Source organism: Erpetoichthys calabaricus, chromosome 13 (genome assembly GCF_900747795.2).
Source record: "Erpetoichthys calabaricus chromosome 13, fErpCal1.3, whole genome shotgun sequence".
Lineage (NCBI taxonomy): Eukaryota > Metazoa > Chordata > Cladistia > Polypteriformes > Polypteridae > Erpetoichthys > Erpetoichthys calabaricus.
This window is the reverse complement of record NC_041406.2, coordinates 135,662,151-135,686,182: the sequence shown is the minus strand read 5'-3', so window position 1 is coordinate 135,686,182 and position 24,032 is coordinate 135,662,151. Positions and strand designations below refer to the sequence as shown.

At 40.9% G+C, this 24,032-nt stretch overlaps 2 protein-coding genes across 3 annotated transcripts in view; one reads left to right on the top strand and one right to left on the bottom strand.

Moving 5' to 3' along the window:
* LOC114663726 (sperm-associated antigen 1-like) overlaps positions 1 to 5,410 on the bottom strand; it is a 121,422-nt gene extending 116,012 nt beyond the window's left edge. Inside the window, exon 1 of one of the 2 annotated variants that reach the window (XM_051935497.1) lies at positions 5,295 to 5,410. In XM_051935497.1, coding sequence (XP_051791457.1) covers positions 5,295 to 5,316 — 22 coding nt within the window. In that variant the 5' untranslated portion in view covers positions 5,317 to 5,410. The remainder of the gene's footprint in view (positions 1 to 5,294) is intronic. The other variant, XM_028817648.2, reaches the window with a different exon arrangement.
* Positions 5,411 to 6,009: 599 nt separating this feature from the next.
* Positions 6,010 to 24,032, top strand: part of LOC114663728 (V-type proton ATPase subunit C 1-A) — a 226,376-nt gene continuing 208,353 nt past the window's right edge. The window contains exon 1 of the mRNA XM_051935508.1: positions 6,010 to 6,142. The gene's annotated coding sequence lies outside the window, so the exon portion shown is untranslated. The remainder of the gene's footprint in view (positions 6,143 to 24,032) is intronic.

Genomic DNA, 24,032 nt, shown 5'->3' with positions numbered 1-24,032 from the left:
AATTTCAGCAAATACCAAGTGGAGGCAAGGAAAAACTTACTATTTGTTGGTTTAAACAGTGATATAAACAACAAAAGGAAGCTAATCGACTGACAGCGTGTCGGAGAATCTCGAAAGCTCAAGTTCACAAAGTCGCAGAGTGCCCAAAATAAAAAAGAAGTTGTCAGATATCAAAGTCGCCGTGAAAAGGCGAGACGTAGCCCACCGTCTGAGTGTCATATGAAAGCTTATTAGGGTACAGAGAAAAAAAAAAGGCACACAGTGGGGAAAAAAGCACGAAATGTCAACTTCAATCTCAAAATTTCCACTTTAATTACGTAGTTTATTTTGTCATTAAAGTAGAATATCATAAACTTTATCTTAAAGAGGTTTAATTAACCAGTTTCTCAAATCCAATCGTAAATAAAGTAGCATGTTAAATGCTTTGTTTTGTATTTGTTCTTCTATATGCTATGTGTGTGTGAATCACTACGTGCTTATTAAACCAGCTTTCTCTTCCTCCGACAGGACACAGAATTCATTACATTCGTGATATTACAGCTCTCTGAATAACTAAAATACTGAGATGTATATGTGATATCATTTTCATGATGATAGGAGTTAAAGCACGTTATTAAACATGGGAACACGGTGGCGTAGTGATTGTGCGCGACCTTCGATGAAATAATTTATTGCAGCAGTACTCAGAGGCGGCTCTAGGCTCGTGGCGGCCCTGGGCAGAGAAAGAATCAGTGGCCCCTTTGCCTGCCAATATCAATATGGTATCTTATGCACGGCAGATGGCCACGTCCGTTGCGGACACTGCATAGCCGCCTCATGCTCATGACACAAGCGTTTAACTTTTGCCGAAATTTGCCACTGCATTTTTAGCTGTGTCGTTATTTTCTCTTTCTGTTTTATATTCAATATATATTGGCGTGGCGGCCCCTAGGATTGGGCGGCCCTTTGAAGGTACACAGTATGCACATGCCTAAGGCCGCCCCTGCAGTACTGTCTCTTTCAAACGTACTAACCTCCAATTCTTGTCCTTCCTTTTCTTTCTCCAAGTACAGTGGACCCTTGACTTACGAACTCAATTCGTTCACGAGGGCTGGTTGTAACTCAAGTTGGTTGTAACTCAAGTTGGTTGTAACTCAAGACTATTTTTCCCATAAGAAATAATAGAAATACCCATAATGTGTTCCGAACCTCCCACAGCAACACTTACTTAACCTTTTCATAATAAAAAAAGGGTTGTATAATGTGCATAATTTACCATAACACCAATAATTTTTCTAATGTACTAACCAAAAAGTTATAAAAAGTGCCTAGCCTACCAGAAACAACAATTTCATACTGTACTCACCATTTAATTTGACATCTTTGGGCTACAGGAAGGGAGGAGGAGGAGAATGAAATGGAAGGTGGTTATTGTTTGGAAGGAGCCTCCTTATACAAATCATTTCTTTGTAAAATTGTCGAGATGGTGGATTTCGACATGCTGTACATATTAGCGGGATCGGTCACACGAACACCACTCTCATATTTCCGCACAATTTCCTTCTTTGTTTCAATTGTGATCGCTTTCTTTACCTTCTCTTCCTTCCTTACCAATTATTGAAAAAAATTATATAAATCACTGCACTGACCAAAATTACGTCCACAAACACATGTATCTGGGCTCCGACTGACACTTACAAACACTCTCGGCTGTTTGTTTACAATCGCGCAAGTGGATACACGTGACCGCATTCAGGTCGTAACGCAAGATGTTGGTCGTAAATCAAAACAAAAATCTTGGTCGTAAATCAAGTTGTTCGCATGTCAGGCCAGTCGTATATCAAGGGTCGACTGTAACCGATCGCCACACAATCAGTTCTGTAATAGACGTTAAACCATCTGTAAGCTTATAATGCCGATTCTTCAAAACTTTTAAGGAACATTGAAATATCTTCGTAGTACATGTTTAATTATTCTATCGTTCACGCCTGTCCCAGTGAAGCATACAGTGTTTTTATCTGTATAATATAATAAACATATTTTGCTGCATTTCATCTTAAAAATGATATTGTCATCATATGTAAATACGCGCTTTATAAAGTGGCTCAGGTTGTGCAATATTATAACTGTAGTGCAAGTTTACAGTGAGGTGATTGTACTTATAAGTCCAAACAGTTCTACAAGGAGCAGTTGATGGACTGATCGAGTGCGTTTAGAGCTCTTGGGTTGAAACTCTTTCTGAACCGCGAGGTCTGTACAGGAAAAGTTTGAAGCATTTGCCGTGTGAGAAGCAGTTCAAATAGGAAGCATGGCTGAGGCAGCGTGTGCTTGATGCTGTATACCGATAATTCTCTTTCCGATCAGCTGCTCCGAGTGGTGCACCGAGAGAAATATGGAAAAAGATGATCTGCTGTGGCAACCCCTAACAGAAGCAGCTGAAAGAAGAAGAAGAAGGTGCAGTGAGAGTAACAACGTTAATGCAGTTATGGTATTTGGAATAGTTTGACCATTCCGTGGACCATTATATTGTTACTGGTTAATTACAATCAGATGCATTAAACTAATAAACAATATGCAGTTAATTTCAGTGTATTTATAAAGCCGCATCAGGGATGTGGATCTGAAAAAGAATGATAAATCACACAGGAATAGTAGCACTGCTTTGACGCTGGGTGCCGCCACTCTGCAAAACCCAGCAGAGAACTTGTGTACGACAGGGTATGAGGCACCGTGGAAATGTGCGTGGCTTTACGCCAAGTTTAGGTTTTATACATCGCGATTTGAATGTGGAAACATTCTTACGCAACATTTCTGTGCGCACACCGTTTATACATGAGGCCCCAGGGCTGTGGAGTCGTAGACAATTTTGGGTACATGGAGTCAGGGTCGGAGTCGGCAAAAATGCACTAACTCCGACTCCTAATACATTTCAATTGTAATGGGAAAAAAATAACAGCAAGTTCAAATGTCCCATTTCACAAACAATAGTCATAGTTAAGTACTTCTCTGATATAAGAATAAAACCCAGTGCATAGTTGTGTTACTACTAGTGTGAAGTTCAGCTAAGCTATTATACAACCTGACATTCGCATATTGCAATCTGGATTATGGTACATTACAAAAAGTGTTTTAATTTTATTTCAGATATAATGTGTTTAACAAGTTCATTTGAGTGTAAACAAGTGTAATGATGTAGGTATAGGTGTGTGCTATGGCCTGTTGTGTGTTCAGGGGTTCTGTCTGCACTCTCCACATATGCTCTCACCCAGGGCTGAACTTTAGCATAACTATGCACACCACCTGTTCTAGAAGATTTTGAAATTAAAAAGGAACAGATTCTATATATACACACACACACACACACACACACACACACACACACACACATATATCTTGGATAGGAATATAAATAAACTGGTTAAATTTGCAGAGGATACTAAAATATGAGGATTGGCAGATAATCTACAACCAACTGAATCATTACACGGGGACTTGGAATAGGATGCAGGTTTGGGCAGATTTCAAACAGTTGAAACTTAATGTAAGTAAATTTTAAGTATTATATGTAAGTAAAAATTTGAAAATACACAATGGAAGGTCTGAAAAATGTAGGTACTCCTTATGAGAAGGATTTAGGAATCACAGTGGACTCGTCACTATTAACTTTCAGACCGTTCAGAAGCCATTAAGAAGGCTATAAAATTTGGGTTGTATAACACGATGTGTTGAACATTACAAGTCTAAGGAGGTTAAGTTCAAGCTTTATAATGTATTGGTAAGGTCTCATCAGCTGGATGATAAATTAGACTGGACTGCCAATACTGATGCTCTGTGCAAGAAAGGACAGAGCCGACTATACTTCCTTAGAAGGCTGGCATCCTTCAACATCTGCAATAAGATGCTGCAGATGTTCTATCAGACAGTTGTGGCGAGCGCCCTCTTCTACGCGGTAGTGTGCTGGGGAGGCAGCATTAAGAAGAAAGACGCCTCACGCCTGGACAAACTGGTGAGGAAGGCAGGCTCTATTGTTGGCATGGAGCTGGACAGTTTAACATCTGTGGCAGAGCAAAGGGCGCTCAGCAGGCTCCTATCAATTATGGAGAATCCACTGCATCCACTAAATAGTATCATCTCCAGACAGAAGAGCAGCTTCAGCAACAGACTGCTGTCACTGTCCTGCTCCACTGACAGATTGAGGAGATCGTTCCTCCCCCAAACTATACGACTCTTCAATTCCACCTGGGGGGGGGGTAAACGTTAACATTTAACATTATACAAAGTTATTGTCTGTTTTTCACCTGCATTATTATCAATCTTTAATTTAATATTATTTATTGTATCAGTATGCTGTTGCTGGAGAATGTGAATTTCCCATTGGGATTAATAAAGTACAGTACCTATCTATCTATCTATCTATCTATCTATCTATCTATCTATCTATCTATCTATCTACCTATCTATCTATCTATCTATCTATCTATCTATCTATCTATCTATCTATCATTTGGTGCACTGTGAGCAGTTTTAATCTTCAGGCTACACAAAAAAAGAAGAGTAAACAGGCGGATTCCAGGACTACATGGGATTGGTTACAAGTAAAGATTAAAACAGCGGAGCCTTTAAAGTTTAAGCAAAAATCTATTAAGATTTGACATGACTGAAGTTTCAAATTATTAAAGGAAATTAGTACAGTAGATCAAGCCGGTTACATTAAAAGGAGTTTAACAAGACCCCAGGGACATAGTGGGAAACTTGTTAAGGGTAAATGCCACACAAACATTGGGTAGCTTTTCTTCACACGGTGAACTACAGACACGTGGACTAAGATACCAAGTAGTGTGCTAGACAATAGGACTTTTGGGGAACATCAAAACTTTACTGCATGTTATTTTGGAGTAGTTAAGGTCAGACTGGCGTGTTTTGTTGGGACGATTGGCCTGTTCTCGTCTATATCTTTCCATTGTTCTAACGTACTTATTCACGCAGCTGAACGTTAACCACATGATGACACAATGTTTTAAAGTGCATATATAGATTTGCGATATTAAATCTATAACTGAAGACAACATTACGTTGCACTTAAATAATAAACTACAGCATTGACACATACTAAAAGGTAATAAACACCGAACAGCGTTATGGATTTAATTTCAGCTTCAAGCGTCCTTAAAAATTCAAGGGAATAGCTAAGATCTTTCCGTGCTTTTCTCAGAAATAAAGTATTAAACATTGCAGTTTTCAAAACTAACACATACACATAACCTCGAAAAAGGTTAAAATCCTTGTTTTAGTAGACGTAGAAAACGTGAACTTACCCAATAATGTCTTCTTTAACATATAACCCTAAACAACTCTGAAAGCACTTGAAAAGTAAAATGAAACGAGCTTTCATTCTATCTGCCGCACAACACAAAGCTGATAATACGTTTTCTGTCTCCATGGAAACGGTGACGCCACGCCTCCGCTCAACGGATGAAATAGTTTACGCCAAACCTTTCAGTTCCCGTTTAAGCCTTTTTTTATTCATGACATATACGGTGAAAAAATACGTGTTTGAATCTTATACTATTATTATTAGACGAATTCCACCTGTCTACCTTTTATCTTTTGCAAGGTAATCATTATCAATTTATCTTCCATACGTTTTAACATAGCGTAGCTGTGGGTTGGCTGCTGATGCGGTTAGGCGGATCCAGGGACAAGACTGAGAATGGCGAGACGTGCAAGCTGCAGGAGCGATCTGCTATGGAGCAATATTTCGGACAAAATTTAATAAAAAAAATGCAGCATGCGAGTATAAATGAATAAATCTGTCATGGAAATATGTTCAATTGCCTGCAGCCGGATACAACTGGGGCATATTTCTCCAAACGCATCATGGAATACTCGTCAAAGTTGAGAGGGTGGGCTTTAGAAAATACTGTGTTTTGATTGGTGAATCGTCTTCTGTAGATTGTTAATGCCTAATTCAATATGTTAGTCTGGGAGGTGGGGGTAAAAGAGATATCAGAAGAATCAATTAGAAAAATGCTTATTACTGCCGTTGAAATGGATTCTGTCGATGTTATCACGTATTACAAAAAGAACATCAAAGAAGAACGATTAACCAATTTTGAGAACATCGAAGGACCGGTGCAACGAACTAAGCTACACGCCAGTTCATGTGATGAAGATTTCTCTCCTGGACGCCCATACTTCGACATTTAAGCGGAGTTAATAGAACACTTTTTATGCGGGTTAAATGTACAATAGATTGCAGATATATATGGTGTAGCAGAGAAGACGATCAAAAGGCGAATGAGCCAGCGTGAGATACGGTGAGTTGTACCCATATCAGTTTAGACACCACGGAAAACCCAAAGCAGCGCCAACTAATACTTTGAACTTTACATTTGACCCTTGTTTTAAGCGTCTAAAGTCAATTCCATATCTGCAGCTACTTTTTTCAGACACCTTTACAGCTCTGATCAATGGCAAACGTGATACTAGTCAAATTACCTGGCAAACATGACACAGTTTTAAATAGGAGTCGGCGCAAGGAAAGAGGCTGTTTATCAGGCGTTTCCTGTGACCAAAAACATCAGAAAGGTTTGGGTCATATCTGGAGTGTTGTTTTGTTGATTAGAAATAAAACGTCCAGTTTATTCTAAAGTTGGTGTGTGTGTGTTGTTACTGCCGTCCAATTTAACATCGGAATGCCCTACACATGCCTTGAACGTAACAAAAATTATGAGCCAAGTCAATTACACTAAAAGGGTATATCGACTTGTGATATCTTTAGTATTAAATTGCCTTCTAGCAGGGGCGGCCTTAGGCATGTAGAAACTGTGCGCCTGCACAGGGCCGCCAAATCCCAATATATATTGAATATAAAACAGAAAGATAAAATAACGACACAACTGACAGCAATGTGCCAAAAACATTGTGTTTCGTGTTAATTAGTACGCTGTATTTACTAATGTCACTAGAGTCGGAGCAGTAAGCTATATGTAGTATTATAACGTTCTGCCATAATGAGAATATCATGGGCCGCCACTTGGTTTTCAAGTTACGGACACGCGCATATAGAAGCGAAGCTAGTGCAAGTGGGCGAGTCGTCTTACAAGTTAATGTTATGTCCATAACTGAAAGGTTCACTCTGATGAAACATCACTTTGATTTCTTTGGATTCCTTCACGACTGGGGGAAAATTGCTAGCATGAATGATAATGAATTGGTGAAAAGCTGTGCAGATCTAAGCATTGTGTTAACTGACAGTTCTCACTCAGATGTTGACCGAGATTTACATACCGAGCTGCGAATGTTCTCCTCCTTGTTGCCAAATAATGCAACAGCTTCGGGATACCAGCGCAGATCCTTAGCCTCAGAGCCACTACTCCGCCCAATTCATTTATGAAAACAAACTGAACACTGCAGTTCCAAATCTTGCAGTGGCTTTACGTATTGCGTTGACAATCCCAGTTACAGTGGCCTCAGGTGAAAGACGTTTTTCAAAACTGAAGTTGATTAAAAATTACTTGAGGACATCAACGACTCAAGAGAGACTGAATCATTTGGCCCTGTTATCAGTTGAACATGACGTTGCTAGATATCTGGATTACGGACAGTTTATCAGGGAATTTGCAGCACAGAAGGCACGCAAAGTTGACTTCCTCTCATAAAGACGTACGCAAGATGTTTTCCATGGTTTCAATTAGACTCGCTATGTTGTTAAATTTATTTCATAATAATTCGCATTTAAAGTTTAAGTATGAATTATTATGAATTTTAAGTCTTAAACTAAACCAAAAATGCAACTTTATTCAAACAAAATCCAGATCACAAAAAAGAAAATATCAAATTGTATATCATATTAAATTTTATGTTAATAGTTATTTTATTTAAGAACTGATTCAATCCAAGTATACATTTAAAACGAAATAGTAGATTAGAAGAATTTCTTTCTAAACTTTTTCACACAGAATTTTTTTCGATAAACAATTCATTTTCGAATTATAAATTGAAGTAAAACAAAAACTCATTTCCGTGAATAGCGCGTCTCTTATAATAGTCATTGTTTATAAAATAATAAATGTTAATTTCATAATTTCTGAATTTCAAACACTAATCAATTTAAAAAATATTTCCAAAATATCTTTAATTCAATAATGAAACTAAATGATCATTTTTCAATCAAGATTGTATGGAACTGTTATTTTGTCTCATTGAAAAAAATAGCAATTATGAATAATGAATTATATATATATATATAATCATGAAAATATAAAATAAAGCATGTAATATACATTTTAAAATATACAAATTAAAACATATGTTAAGAACTTATCTAGAATTCCGCAAAATGAAGATATTGTCACAAAAAAATTTTCAATAGTCTATAAACACTTCACTAAAGTATTGAACCTACTGAACTCAAAAGGCGAGAATCAAATGATCATGTATGCAATCCTAAAATAAGAATCTTTTCTAATAACATTAACACGTGTTTCATATTATCGAAGTAACACGAATATAACCGAACGTCGGGATATCAATAGGTCTGTTCGTTTGTCTGTTCCAATCTACACCAATCTGCACTTTATTTATGCAAGAACAAACCAGAGCTTAGTAGCATAAGGCACGTCAATATTTGCCATAGCAATCAGTGAACGTATGAACTATACTTTGGTGCAATCTAGTATATACAAACGAACAGACCCAATGAGCCGAACGCGTTGATCTTAACCAATACATTTTTATGTTTGTTTATTAGTCATATGCGTAGAATTTCTCCTTATTTTCGGTTCAGTGTTTTAGTGTTCACTGTTTTTAGAATAGTGTAATTTTAATTTTGCTAACAATTTGAATGCAGGCCCCTCTTGATCTTGAGGCCCTAGGCTGAAGCCTAGTTAGCCTATAGGAAAATCTGGCCCTGACCACACCAATAAAATGGAGCAAGGATTAAGTGAGACACATATAGAGAATGTGCACTGCTGCCTCACAACTCCAGAAGCCTGGGGACACTCATTTGTCCCAGTTAATCTAATACTGTACAGGGTAATTATGTCTGCAGTCTATCTCAGCAATATTGTGCACAAAGTACAAACCAGACCTGGATGGCACCAGTCAATCACAACAACCTTATGTCCATACCCTCACAGAGCCAATATTGAACTGTATGACCAGAATTAAAAAAAGCAGTAATGATCAATGTGATATTATGAGCCTGATTTTGTTTAAAAATACTTATAAAAAAGGGTCCTTAAAGGATGGTGATTCGAACAAGTGCACTGATCCATTTTGTCTGAAAAAGGTTAAAGTATGTAGCTGGTCAAGCAGATAGTCAACGAACAAGCAAATGATGCAGTGAATGTGCTGGGTTGGTAGTACAGAACCCAATCCATATTGTATACTGTATAGTATTGGTCAGTATAAAGTGTTGTGACAGATGGCCAGGGTCCATGACTGGCCGGGAAGCCCCTTCACCACATCTGCCAGGGGGGCAAGGGTGGGAAGCCCAGTATCTCCCCCTGGACACTAGATGGCAGCATCCCTGGGTTGCAGTGGTGCTTCGGACTCCCCCAAGACTTCATGGGGGTTGGAGTTCTGTGCAGCTGTGTGGGGTTTCGCAGGCCCTGCCAGGGGGTGCTGCAACAGGAGTGGCTGGCCCCTTTTGGGCACTGGTTTTGCCTTACCCAGAAGTGCAGCCAAATATCAGCAATCAACCACCTGGAGCACTTCTGGGTGCCTGATAAAAGGGGGCCAGCAACCACCACTCAGCGGCCAGAGTCGGGAGGAAGAGGAGGACGAAGCTTGCTGAGGAGGAGAAGTGGTGGTGGAAGAGAGGAGAGAGAGTGCTTGGTGTACTGTGCTTTATTTGGGACTGTGTTGTGGCTGGAGGGATTACAGGGAAGACATGCCCTCCAGCTGAAGAAAATAAATAGTTTGCTTTATTTTACACATACCTCCCATGTCCAATTTGTGTCAGGTCGGGCGCTATACAGCGTCCATTCTTACAGTGTGTACAAGAGAGTGTCATAAACATGTAAAGCCTGTCATAGCCTTATTAAACCAATCCAAGCCTAAATATGGACAGACAGAAGAAACCCTATCAGACCTGTGCCTAAAAGAAAAGCCTCCAAATCCAAGATGGACATGCAATCATCAAAAACTCCACTAAGAAAATGTAAGACAATTGAATCGATCAATGGTGTTATGAATTGTCTTTCTCTTCAGTTTTTTGTGGCAATTTGTAATCCTTATTCCACAATCTACAGTATGTGTCTATTTAAGGGTTTTCTAACCAAAGAATTCAAAGTTTACATGTATGTCTTTCTGGAAGCTTTCTAAATAAAGTTGCTATTTGTTATCATTACATAATTTTGTTTTATTATGGGCAACACTATTTTCTGTGTATTAGCATTGCCGTTTCCATGGAAATATTTCCAAAAGGCATTGCAAGGCACAGCGGGAGACATTGTCAAAGCAATTATTTAAAGGTTGCCACACATCCATTAAATATCTGAGATTGGACAAACAAAACACAAGTTAAAAGTTCATCAGAATTCCTTTGGTTCATTGAATATTTTCTTCTGGTTTTATGACTTTGATTCTTGGTTTGTGAAATGGCATTTACAAAAGATAGTATTAATTTCTGATTACTGAAACTGAGCCCATTTTACTGACTTTGTTCATCTTATGGTCCCCTCTTATAAAATATCTTCAGTCTCCTTGTGAGATCAGAATAAGTGACTCCTCTTTGGCTAATGTTAGGAACACTTGTACACTTGCTTATCCATACAGTTATTCTAGTCAGCCAGTCATGTGACAGTATACAATTGTGCAGATATTGGCCTGGAGCTTCAGTTAATACTCACATCAAACACCAGCATGGGGATAAAAATGTGATGTAAGTGATTTCAACCCTGGCATGATTGTTGGTGCCGGACAGGATGTTTTGAGTATCTCTGTAACTGCTGGTCTCCTCATGTAGAGAGGTCTCTAGAGGTTACTCAAAATCATGTGAAAACAAAACATATCCCATGATGGAAGTTCAGTAGACAGGATTTCTTTGTTTATGAGAGAAGTCAGAAGAGAAGGGACAGCTTGGTTCAAGCTGACAGAAAAGGAACAACAACTCAAATAAACACTTTGTACAACAGAATGCACAAAATTTTGAATGTTGAGGTGGATGGGCCACAAAAGCAGAAGACCATGTCAGGTTCCACTCCTGCCAGCTAAGAACAGAAAGATGTGGCTGCAGTGGGCAAAGGCTCACCAAAGCTGGACAGCTGAAGATTGGAAAAATGTAGCCTGGTCTGATTAAATCTCAATTTCTCCTATGGCACACAGATGGTAGAATCAACATTTTGTATCAACAGCATGAATCGATGTACCTAACCCTCCTTGTGTCAACAGTCCAGGCTGATGATGGTGTAATGATGTGGGGAATGTTTTCTTGTCACCTTTCTGCCCCATTAATACCAAACAATCACTGCATGAAAATCACGCTCTACCTGAATATTTTTGCTGACTGTGTGTTTCCCTTCGTGTTCACAAGTTACCCATTTCCTAATGGCTATTCCAGCATTATCATGCACCATGTCCCAAAGGAAAAGTCATCTCAAACTGGTTTCATGAGCATGACAGTGAGTTCAGTGTTCCTAAATGGTCTTCCCAGTCACAGGATCTAAATTCAGTAGAACATCTTTAGGATGTGCTAAAACGGGATATTCACAGCATGAATGTGCAGCTGACAAATCTGCAGAAATTCTTTGATTCAATCCAGTCAACACAGACCAAAATCACATCACAAATGTTTCCAATATTTTGTGAAATCCATTCCTTGAATAACTGAAATTGTTTTAGAAGCAAAATTATGCCCTATCCAGTTTTAGTGAAGTGTTTCTAATTTGCTCAGTGAGTGCATGTCAATTAAGTTGTTTACCATATGAACTAAATTTATTTAGCTGACCAAATGTAGGGTGTTTTAGAAATATGGAAAAGGATCCAGTATCTTAAGCAAGTACATTCCCTGACTATGAAGTCATGTCATTAGAATTATCTCAGTGTATTGCACCACACTTATACTACTACTTGCAACAAATGGGGACTGCAATGGGCTGTCGGTTTGCACCTTACTATTCAAACATATATATGGCAAAATTGGAGGAAGATTTTATGTCAACATGCGTCTTAAAACCAATGTTGTACCACTGTTACATACTGTAGATGACATCTTCATAATCTGGACTGCCAGTGAGAAGGACCTCCTTCATTTTCATAATGAATATAATTCCACCCCAACATAAAGCTGAAGCTTAATTACTCAAAAACAGAAGTCAGCTTCCTTGACACCATTGTTCAACTGAATGATTACACCCTTGTAACTTCTGTTTTTCACAAACCGACGGACAGATGGACCTACATAAGAAGGGATAGCTTCCACCCCAAGCATATAAGGCGCTCCATTATTTTCAGCTAAGCAATATGTTACAACCATATTTGTTCAGACCCATCAGGATGGGATGAACAACTGCAGGAGCTTAGACAAGATTTCATTAGACAAGGTGTCACAAGTATCACACTGAGACATCACAGTCAGTGCACTCTGCCACCCCCTGGTCGGATATGGAATTACTATTATTCAGGCCCTTTAGTTGTCTCTACTCGCACGTGTGTGACAAGGCCCTCCCCTGAGCCCAGACCCATCGGGTCGGGTGTCCCTGACTGAGAGGGCGTGGATACGGGAGAGTGCATTGGTGTTGGCACAGAGAGAGCCCTTACGGTGAACGAGCAAAAACTTATAAGGTTGAAGGTCAAGAAACCACCTGGTGACCCACAGATTTTGACCCAAGAGGTTGTACCTCAACTGTGTAATTGCCCGTTTAATCGCCAGGGCCTCTCTTTCCACTGCCGCATACCTGGTCTCACGGTCCAGCAGTTTCCAGCTCAGAAACATGACGGGGTGTTCCACACCATCAACGCTTTGGCTCAATAGAGTACCCAGAAAGAAGTGTGTCTGAAGCGTCCGTCTAGAGGATAAAAGGAAGAGAGAAATTAGGCGCTTTTAATACAGGTGCAGTTGTTAGGGCCTGTTTTAAGTCACTGAATGCAGCATCCATCTTATAAAACTGCAAGATGCTGAGAAATTAGTTCACACTTTTGTTTTCAGTCAACTAGATTACTATAACACACTCCTCTCAGGACTAGCCTACCCAAAAAAGACATCAATCGATTGCAACTAGTGCAAAATGCAGCTGCTAGAATCTTAACTAGGAAAAGAAAATCCGACCACATTTCTCCAGTTTTGATGTCACCACATTGGTTACCTGTGTCATTTAGAATTGACTTCAAAATACTGCTTATGGTTTACAAAGCCTTAAGTAATCTCGCTCCATCTTATATTTTGGAATGTCTTACAGCTTACACTCCAAATCGTAACCTTAGATCTTCAAATGAGTGTCTTCTTAGAATTCCAAGAGCAAAACTTAAAAGAAGTGGTGAGGCGGCAGGATCCCTTTCCTTCCACAGTTTCAGCATGTTCACATAATGTATCTGCTCACTCGGTCGCTGATTAGGTTATTTCACCAAATAATCGACGAGACCTTTCCTTAACTTCATAGGGGCCTTGCCAATGGGCTAGTAATTTGGAATGGGAGGTGGGAACCAACAGCATGACACAATCCCCCGGATGGAACTCTCGGAGTATCATGCTGCGGTCATAATAGTGGGCCTGTGCTGCTTGCACCTCCTCCATGTGACTCTTTAATATAGGTCGGATTTTTCCAAATCTATCTCATAACTGCACGATATATTCCAAAATATTTGTAGTGGTAAGAGCCTCTCCTTCCCAACCTTCTTTTAAAATATCCAATATACCCCGGTGTTGTCGTTCATATAATAATTCAAAAGGCGAGAACCCTGTAGAGGCTTGAGGGACTTCCCGAGGGCAAAGAGAATGAGGGGGAGGATCTGATCCCAATTCCTCCCATCCCCACTGACCACCTTGCAAAGTATCTGTTTGAGAGTTTGATTGAACCTCTTGACAAGACTGTTAGTTTGAGGATGATACCCACAGTCTTTAAGTGCTCTATTTTAAGTAATTTGTCCATCTCCCTGAACGTCTCCAAGGTAAACAGTGTCCCTTGATCTGTAAGGACTTCCTTAGGGATGCTGACTTGCGCAAAGAACCCTACCAGTTCCCATGCGATAGCTTTAGATGTACGTGAGTGCAACAGAACAGCTTCTGGGTATCGGGTTGCATAATCCACGAGAACTAATATATATTTATGTCCCAGGGCTGAGGGCTCTAGGGGGTCCTACTATATCGACTTGAATTCTTTGAAATGGGACATCAATCAAGGGAAGGGGAATGAGAGGAGCACGGTCCCTACTAGGAATTTGCCTCAATTGACACTCTGGACAAGAGATACAAAAACAGTAAACCTCCCCATTAATTCCAGGCCATAGAATCAGAGCTTGACATGCTCTAGTATCTTTTCGGTGCCCAAATGGCCTCCTAGGAGGTGGGCGTGTGCTAACTCACAGACCTGCCACTGGTAGGTACGTGGGATTAACAACAACTTCCGTACCTCCCCCTCATGCTCAGTGACCCGATATAATAGATCATTTTCTATTACAAAGCATGGGCTGATGTGTGTGTTGGCCATTGACAAGTACTACTGCATTCTTAGCAGTGTTTTAGGAAGTTGTCATTCCATTGCTCCCTCTTAAACAAAGCCGGCTTCTCTCTAAATTGGAAGTGTATTTCAGAGGGATGGCTGAGTACACAGTGTAGAGACAATCTATCACTAGGCCTTAATTAGGTCTGGGAGTATTCAGTACTACACCACTTTTATTGTTAGACCAGTTCTGCCCTAGAATCACAGCAAAAGGTGGATTTGGGAGGACCGCTATAGGAAACTTTTTCAGCGATCTTCCATGGTTGATGAAACATAGGACGGTTTCATAATGTCGGACTTCTCTGTGAATACAAGTTATACTGTTCTTTATGTTTATCCATTGTCGTGGGAGTACTACATAGCGGTTGTCAACAATGGAAATGTTGCTGCCGGAATTGAAGAGGGCTTCCACTTTAAACCCGTTTACTACTACTACTCCTGTATGTAATACTGAGAAGGGGTTTGAAAGTGCACACAACCCTCCCCTCTCTCTCCACTTACATCCCACCTTATCCCCTAGTGAATTGCGCACTCGCAAATCCGGGGACTTCAGCACAGACTTCGTGACCTAAAGCAGGCCCTTACGTTGGCACCTGTTTTAATGGCTCTTAACTTTTCTCTGCCTTTTATCCTCCAGACCAATGCTTCGGATACAGGACTCAGTGCCATGCTGAGCCAAAGTGTCAAATGGTGTCGAACACCCTGTCATGTTCCTGAGCTGAAAAGTGCTGGAAAGGGAAACCAGGTATGCGGCGGTGGAACAGGATGCCTTGGCGATCAAATGAGTAGTAACACAAGTCAGGTACAACCTCTTGGGCCGTGAGTTTTCCCTGGTCTCTGATCATGCCATTCTGCGGTGGATGGAGGTGCACAAGGAGTCTAACTTTCGTGTCACTCGTTGTTTTTTGGACCTCCAACCTTTATCATCAGGGTTCTCTCCAGGCCAATGCTGATGCTCTTTCTCGGATTCATGACCTCTAGGTTCAGGCTGCCCGACCCAATGGATCTGGGCTGAGGGGGGGACCGTGTCACACATGTGTGCATGGGGAACAGTTTATAGGCACAAATAGTTTGTCAGTCAGGCTGGGGGTTAGCACTCTCACTTGATTCTCTCTCCTCTTATCCTTCTGCAGTCCACCTGAAGACCCTGACTCTTAACCCTTTAACCGCCAACTCCCTAAATATTCCCCAAGCCAGGCGAAATCTGAACAATTTTCGTTTTTTTACTTTTTTACATTTTTTTTTACATTTTTTACATTTATTCAAGCAGTATTGACCACTAAATGTTGTGCAAGTTGCCAGTGTATACACGAAATCTATAAATGTAACCTGAATTCTCAGCTAAGCAAAACATCTTGATACCAAACCGTGCCCTTTTCAATGGTAGATACTGTCGAAACTGTAAGCGGCCCTTCCACGACAATAAACTTTCATCAACTGCAACTGACGGTCCTGGCATGTAGGGCAACTGAAATGCTTCAAATAAATGATCAATCAAAGGACGTAGCTTGAACAAGTGGTCGCGGTTTGGATCTTTCTTATCTGGCTCGTTTCTGTTGTCATTCAAATGAAAGAATTTCAGCAGCAAAGAGAATCGGTTACGTGTCATGACAGCTGCAAAAATAGGTGTTGCATACATAGGATCTGTAGACCAGTACATCTCAATATCTGGTTTTCTGATTACTCCCATCAACATCAAAATCCCAATGAATTTTTTCATTTCGTTTTCATCAGTGTCAAACCAAGCACGAACACGGGAATGTGGAGGTAAATTGGGATTTTTCTCAATAAACTGTGCTGCATACAGATTTGTCTGATGGACAAAATGTCTGATCAAATCAGGTGACACAAACAGCTCATAAAACTGCTCAGCAGTGTAATTGTTTACATCAACAATAAAGCCACACGTTCCCTCAAACGAATGCAGAAAAGGTAGTTCACCACAGGCAGCAGCCCAGCTGAGATGCTGGGGATACACCCACTCAGCGCCGTCATCCGATGCGTCTTCATTCACAGTATCATGCAGCGCACGTTGCTGCTCATCACTGTCGCTAAAATCTTCTTCAGAACTGCTACAATCATGATCAGAACTGTCCAAAATCGCCTGCAAAGCCTCACTTGAAGTCAGTTTACGTTTCGCCATATTCACAGCTGTTACATGCGAATCACGTCACATGACCGGCCAAAACAACCACAGACTTGTCGAAATACAACGTAGTAATAATACCCACGCCAAACCGTCAGTTATACTACTTGCCAGGCATTCATATAACCACAGGCAAATGTGCCGGATAATTCCGGCAGTATGGCGTTAGCAATAAAACAACGGTGCCGGATATATCCGGCAGAGGGCGGTTAAGGGGTTAATGACATCACCATTGATCCACCCACTGTTGACATCACTTCCGACCTACCCTGATGACATAATTTCTGCTACCCAGAATTCCCCTTCCTGTCACATTAGTTCCTGTTACAGCTGTCCTGACTCCACCTCATTGAGGAAGTTGTTGACTGCACTACTGACTACATCAACTTCTGTATGGACATTGTAGTTCCAGTAAGAACAGTACGCTGCTATGCTAACAACAAGCCATGGATTACAAGTGACATCAAGGGCCTTTTGAATCAGAAGGAAAGGGCTTTTAAAGACGGTGATCAGCATGAGCTCAAGCGCGTGCAGAAGGAACTCCGAGTCCAACTCAGGGCGGCGAAGGAGCAGTACAGGAGAAAGCTGGAGCAGAAGTTGCAGAATAACAGCATGAAGGAAGTGTGGGATGGGATGAAGATCATCACTGGCTGCAGCTCGAAGCGGGGTACCACCATTGAGAGAGACGTGAAGAGAGCAAACCAAATGAATAACTTTTTTAACAGGTTTGACCACCCTAACCCACTCTCACTCTCACCTCAGAGTACTGCACCCTCCACACATCCTTCTGCTGATACCAGCATAGGAAAAACATCTCCACCCATAATAACAACAGCGCAAGTGAGCAGAGAGCTGAGGAGACTTCGTGCCAGCAAAGCAGCGGGTCCAGATGGAGTATCGCCACGACTGCTGAAGGTCTGTGCATCAGAGCTGGGGGGTCCTCTACAGCGCATCTTCAACCTGAGCCTGGAACAGGGGAGAGTCCCGAGGCTTTGGAAAACATCTTGTATCACCCCAGTCCCAAAGGTATCACGTCCTAGTGAGCTGAATGACTTTCGGCCTGTTGCTCTGACATCACATGTGATGAAGACCATGGAGAGGCTGCTGCTTCACCACCTTAGGCCACAGGTTCAACACGCCCTTGACCCTCTGCAGTTTGCATATCAGGAGAAGGTGGGAGCGGAAGATGCCATCATCTATATGCTACACCGATCCCTCTCTCACTTGGACAGAGGCAGTGGTGCTGTAAGAATTATGTTTCTAGACTTCTCTAGCGCCTTCAACACAATCCAACCTCTGCTCCTTAGGGACAAGCTGACAGAGATGGGATTAGATTCATACCTAGTGGCATGGATCGTGGACTATCTTAAAGACAGACCTCAGTATGTGCGTCTTGGGAACTGCACGTCTGACATTGTGGTCAGCAACACAGGAGCGCCACAAGGGACTGTACTTTCTCCGGTCCTGTTCAGCCTATATACATCGGACTTCCAATACAACTCGGAGTCCTGCCATGTGCAAAAGTTCGCAGATGACACTGCTATCGTGGGCTGTATCAGGAATGGGCTGGAGGAGGAGTATAGGGACCTAATCAATGACTTTGTTAAATGGTCCGACTCAAACCACCTACACCTGAACACCAGCAAAACCAAGGAGCTCGTGGTGGATTTTAGGAGGCCCCAGACCCCTCATAGACCCAGTGATCATCAAAGGTGACTGTGTGCAGATGGTGCAGACCTATAAATATCTGGGAGTGCAGCTGGATGATAAATTAGACTGGACTGCCAATACTGATGCGCTGTGCAAGAAAGGACAAAGCCGGTTATACTTCCTTAGAAGGCTGGCTTCCTTCAACATCTGCAATAAGATGCTGCAGATGTTCTATCAAACAGTTGTGGCGAGCGCCCCTCTTCTACGCAGTGGTGTGCTGGGGAGGCAGCATTAAGAGGAAAGATGCCTCACGCCTGGACAAACTGGTGAGGAAGGCAGGCTCTATTGTTGGCATGGAGCTGGACAGTTTAACATCTGTGGCAGAGCGAAGGGCGCTCAGCAGGCTCCTATCAATTATGGAGAATCCACTGCATCCACTAAATAATGTCATCTCCAGACAGAAGAGCAGCTTCAGCGACAGACTGCTGTCACTGTCCTGCTCCACAGACAGATTGAGGAGATCGTTCCTCCCCCAAACTATGCGACTCTTTAATTCCACCAGGGGGGGTAAACGTTAATATTTAACATTATACATAGTTATTGTCTGTTTTTTTCACCTGTATTATTATCATTCTTTAATTTAATATTATTTATTGTATCAGTATGCTGCTGCTGAAGAATGTGAATTTCCCATTGGGATTAATAAAGTATCTATCTATCTATCTATCTATCTATCTATCTATCTATCTATCTATCTATCTATCTATCTATCTATCTATCTATCTATCTATCTATCTATCTATCTATCTATCTATCTATCTATCTATCTATCTATCTATCTATCCTCCTACCCACCATATTTATAGAGTAGTCTCAATCTGTTAGTCAGTTCAGTTGTGAACTCTGCTTTATAAAATGTGTTTTCTTTGCTCCATTGTTTTTTCAATATATGGGGTGGCCATCCCCAAACCTTTTTCGGTCTGCTGCCTGATATTTTATCAATATATATTGTAACAAGAAAGACACAAGTACTTCAAAAAGGTTTGAGGCAGCCTCCCATATATTGTGCCCTGGCTGCAAAAGGTTAATTTTGGTGAATTGTGTTCAAGTTGAAGTCCAAAACAAAACTGATTTTGGTTTGATAAGATGGCAGCTTTAAAGGCTGTGACAGGAAGTGACATCATCTGGACCGGAGCCAGAAGTGATGTCATTGAGACTGGAAGTGATGTCATCCATAGTGTCGGGACTGGAGGTGACGTCATCCACAGCCCCGGTACCGGGACGTGACGCCATCAATAGCACTGGCACCTAGTGGGATTTCCCGGAGATAGTCTGCATGGGACGGAGAGAGAAAGTTAGTTCAGCTCGCCACTCCCTGGTCTGGCGTGATACTACTATTATTTAGAATCTCTAGCTGCCTCCCAATCACACGTGTGTGACAATATATATAGTAGGGGAAATAATTATTTGATCCCCTGCTGAATTTGTAAGTTTGTTCTCTTACAAAGAAATGAACAGTCTCTAATTTTTATGGCAGTTTCATTTTAATGGAGAGACAGAATATCAACCAAAAATCCAGAAAAAAAAACACATTACATAAAAGTTATAAATTGATTTGCATGTCATTGAGTGAAACAAGTATTGGATCCCCTACAACCCAACCAGAATTCTGTCTCCCAAAGATTGGCTGTGTGCCCATATGGCACACAGATTACAATCAATCAATCAATCAATCAATCGATCGATCGATCGATCGATCGATCGATCGATCGATCGATCAATCACAGATACTCCTGATCTCAGCTCATTATGTGTATAAAGCACACCTGTCTACAGAATCAATTTCTTCCATTCCAACCTCTCAACCACCATGGGCAAGACCAAAGAGCTGTCAAAGGATGTCAGGGACAAGATTGTAGACCTACACATGGCTGGAATGGGCTACAAGACCTTTAGCAAAAAGCTTGACGAGAAAGTGACAACTGCTGGTGCAGTTATTCAGAAATGAAAGAAATATAAAACAACCATCAATCGTCCTCAGTTTGGAGCTTAATGCAAGATCTTGTCTCATGTGGTGAGGATGATCATGAGAAAGGTGAGGGATCAGCTCGAAACTACACGGGAGGAGCTTGTTAATGATATGAAGGCAGTTGGGACCACAGTCCCCAAGAACACCATTGGTAAAAGACTACGCCTAAATGGATTGAAATCTTGTAGCACCCATAAGGTCCCCCTGCTCAAGGAGGCACATGTACAGGCCCGTCTTAAGTTTGCCAGTGAACATCTAAATTATTCAGAGAAGGCTTGGGAGAAAGTGCTGTGGTCAGATGAAACCAAAATTGAGCTCTTTGGCTGTTGTGTCTTACAACATTCTACCTTATATAAAACTAGCAAAATACCGCGCTTCGCAGCGGAGAAGTAGTGTGTTAAATGGGATTAATAAAGTATCTATCTATCAATCTATCTAAAGAGGTTATGTAAACATATATATACATATACATATATACATATATATATATACATATCTACATATACACATATCTACATATACATATGTATACATATATACATACATCCATAGTGCGTTGTAACACGGCTGTGATTGTTACATGGGAGGGAGACGACAAATCACAGCTTCCCGCTTTCTAATCGGGCCTGTGATTGGTGCTTTGACTGATGCCCAGATCCCACAGTATCTCCCCTTAGGAGAGGCGTTAGGCGAGTGTAATTGAATAGCGGTGCTGCAAGTTTAGCTTTACACCTGTTTTTAAGGCTTATTGACTGAAAGGGGCTTTCATGAAAAAGTTAGGGCTTTGCTACAGGATACACCCTCCACAAGTTAAGGAAGTAAAAATAAAGGTATATATTTCTGTTTTATTTAAACCTTTTAAGTTTGTATGCGGGCGGAGTGAAAGGTGCCAGTTAGGAGACCTGGGTTCGCTTCCCTGCGTGGAGTTTGAATGTTCTCCCCGTGTCTGTCTGGGTTTCCTCCGGGTACTCCGGTTTCCTCCCACAGTCCAAAGACATGCAGGTTAGGTGCATTGGCGATTCTAAATTGTCCGTGGTGTGTGGGTGTGTGTGGGTGTGTGCGCCCTGCGGTGTGCTGGCACCTTGCCCGGGGTTTGTTTCCTGCCTTGTGCCCTGTGTTGGCAGGGATTGGCTCCTGTATTTAGGATATATAGCGGGTTGGATAATGGATGGATGGACATTTGTATGCATAGCCCTATTTGCCCGTTTTCGTTTTTTTTCTTTCTTCAGTAATATTTCAGCAAACCCGGAGCTTGTCAGTTCAAATCCTGGTACTGACACCACTGTGTGACCCTGAGGAAGTCACTTCACCTGCCTGTGCTGCAAAAAACAAAAGTAATGTAACAAATTGTACCTCAGATGTTGCAAGTTGCTGGAATAAAGGCATAAGTCAAATAGATAAATATGTATTATACACATAGGAACTATTCATTTATTTTCAGTTAAGTCATCTGCAGCAAACCTTTATAAATGAGGGTTTCTCCTTTTTAGATAGTGCAAACTGTTTCTTCTTCATTGAGGTTTTCTCTTGGAGAGCTTTTTTTCATTTCATTGAAAATTAAAGCAGCAGCTGCCAAAATATGTAGCTTTCTTATTAATTTTTCAACATTGTGTAAAATAACTTTATAAAGTAACATAAAAGGTTTAAATACTGGTTATCCTTTTACACTAAAATATTACTAAAGATATACCAAAAAAGTAAAATGCATATGTTGTTTTTCTTTAAGGAGATTAAATATTACTGAAGAAAGAAAAAAAAACCTAAAACAGCCAAATGGGGCTATGCATACGAACTTAAAAGGTTTAAATAAAACAGAAATATATACCTTTATTTTTACTTCCTTAACTTGAGGAGGGTGTATCCTGTAGCAAAGCCCTAACTTTTTTCGTGAAAGCCCGTTTCAGTCAATAAGTCTTAAAAACAGGTGTAAAGATATTGACAATAAGCTATGCAAACCCACCAAGACATGGAATCGTTTAAATCAAGGCGCGAGTCGAAAAACACCATCTCATACTATTAGTTAACGATTAACACATTTCTATATGTATTGTAAGCATACAATACAACTGATAATATGTTGCACTTATTTATCTGGTGTACCGACATTTTTGCACGTTTAACGGCTGAAATCCAACGTGGTTTGTGCCCTTCAGAATGAAAACAGTTTGCATTTACTTTTTTAATAAAAGGCAAGCTTTTAAGCCTGAGAAATCACCCCGTAAATGCACACGTTTAATTGCACATGTGTTAATATGTATGCTTACACACTGTTTCTTCTTCATTGAGGTTTTCTCTAGTATGTAGATCGGGGTAATTACATTCACGGCATTCGTAGTCTGAATCACAATCTGATTGTATGGGTGGTTACCTACCAGGTAACGCTTATGGTTGGCCAGCAAGTCAGCTAACATCAGCCACAGTGCCTTCAGTTGTGAGAAGCAGATCATAGAATGGTTGAAAATAGTTTACTGTCAAATAATGCAAAGAGTACGTGACACGTGTTTCGCCCTAATTCTTGGCTCATCAGGCGTAAGGCAAGTGTAACTGAATAGCGGCGCGTCATTGAATAGCGGCACTTCAAGTTTAGTTTCTTTTCAATAAAGTCAGGCGTTAGGCAAGTGTCATTGAATAGCGGCACTGCAAGATTAGTTTCTTTTCAATAAAGTCAGGCGTTAGGCAAGTGTCATTGAATAGCGGTGCGTCAGTGAAGAGCGGCGCTGCAAGTTTAGTTTCTTTTCAATAAAGTCAGACATTAGGCAAGTGTCATTGAATAGCGGTGCATCATTGAAGAGCGGCGCTGCAAGTTTAGTTTTTTTTCAATAAAGTCAGGCGTTAGGCAAGTGTCATAGAATAGCGGCGGTGCTGCAAGATTAGTTTCTTTTCAGTAAAGTCAGGCGATGGGCAAGTGTCATTGAATAGCGGCGCATCATTGAAGAGCGGCGCTGCAAGTTTAGTTTCTTTTCAATAAAGTCAGGCGCGCTTTGCAGCGGCGAAGTTCTGCTTTTAAATTTTTATTAAGAAGAAAAGAAAACCTTTTTAAACTGAGGGAAAATATACCAATAACAATTTGTTAAGGATCTGTTTTTTTGTGAAGCTGCCTTTACACAGCCTGTCCGCTGTTTTATAAACGAACGCCATATAAGGCCGTCCTTTCTCCTTCACATTCAGTTCACGTGATTACGTGTGAGGTGTGATGACGCGATACGCAACCCCGCCTCCCACGGCCAGCGAGCTGCCATCCATTACTGTATATGGACAAAAAAGAGGTTCCAGTTATGACCGTTACGCTTTGAATTTTGAAATGAAACCTGCCTAACTTTTGTAAGTAAGCTGTAAGGAATGAGCCTGCCAAATTTCAGCCTTCCACCTACACGGGAAGTTGGAGAATTAGTGATGAGTGAGTGAGTGAGTCAGTCAGTCAGTCAGTTAGTGAGGGCTTTGCCTTTTATTAGTATAGATTGAGAAACGCTGTGTGATAACTGCTTTCTATCTTTTTCTTTTTATTGTAACTTGTTGTATTACCAAGAGAACTTATATCAATGCGCATACACACACATAATGGTTA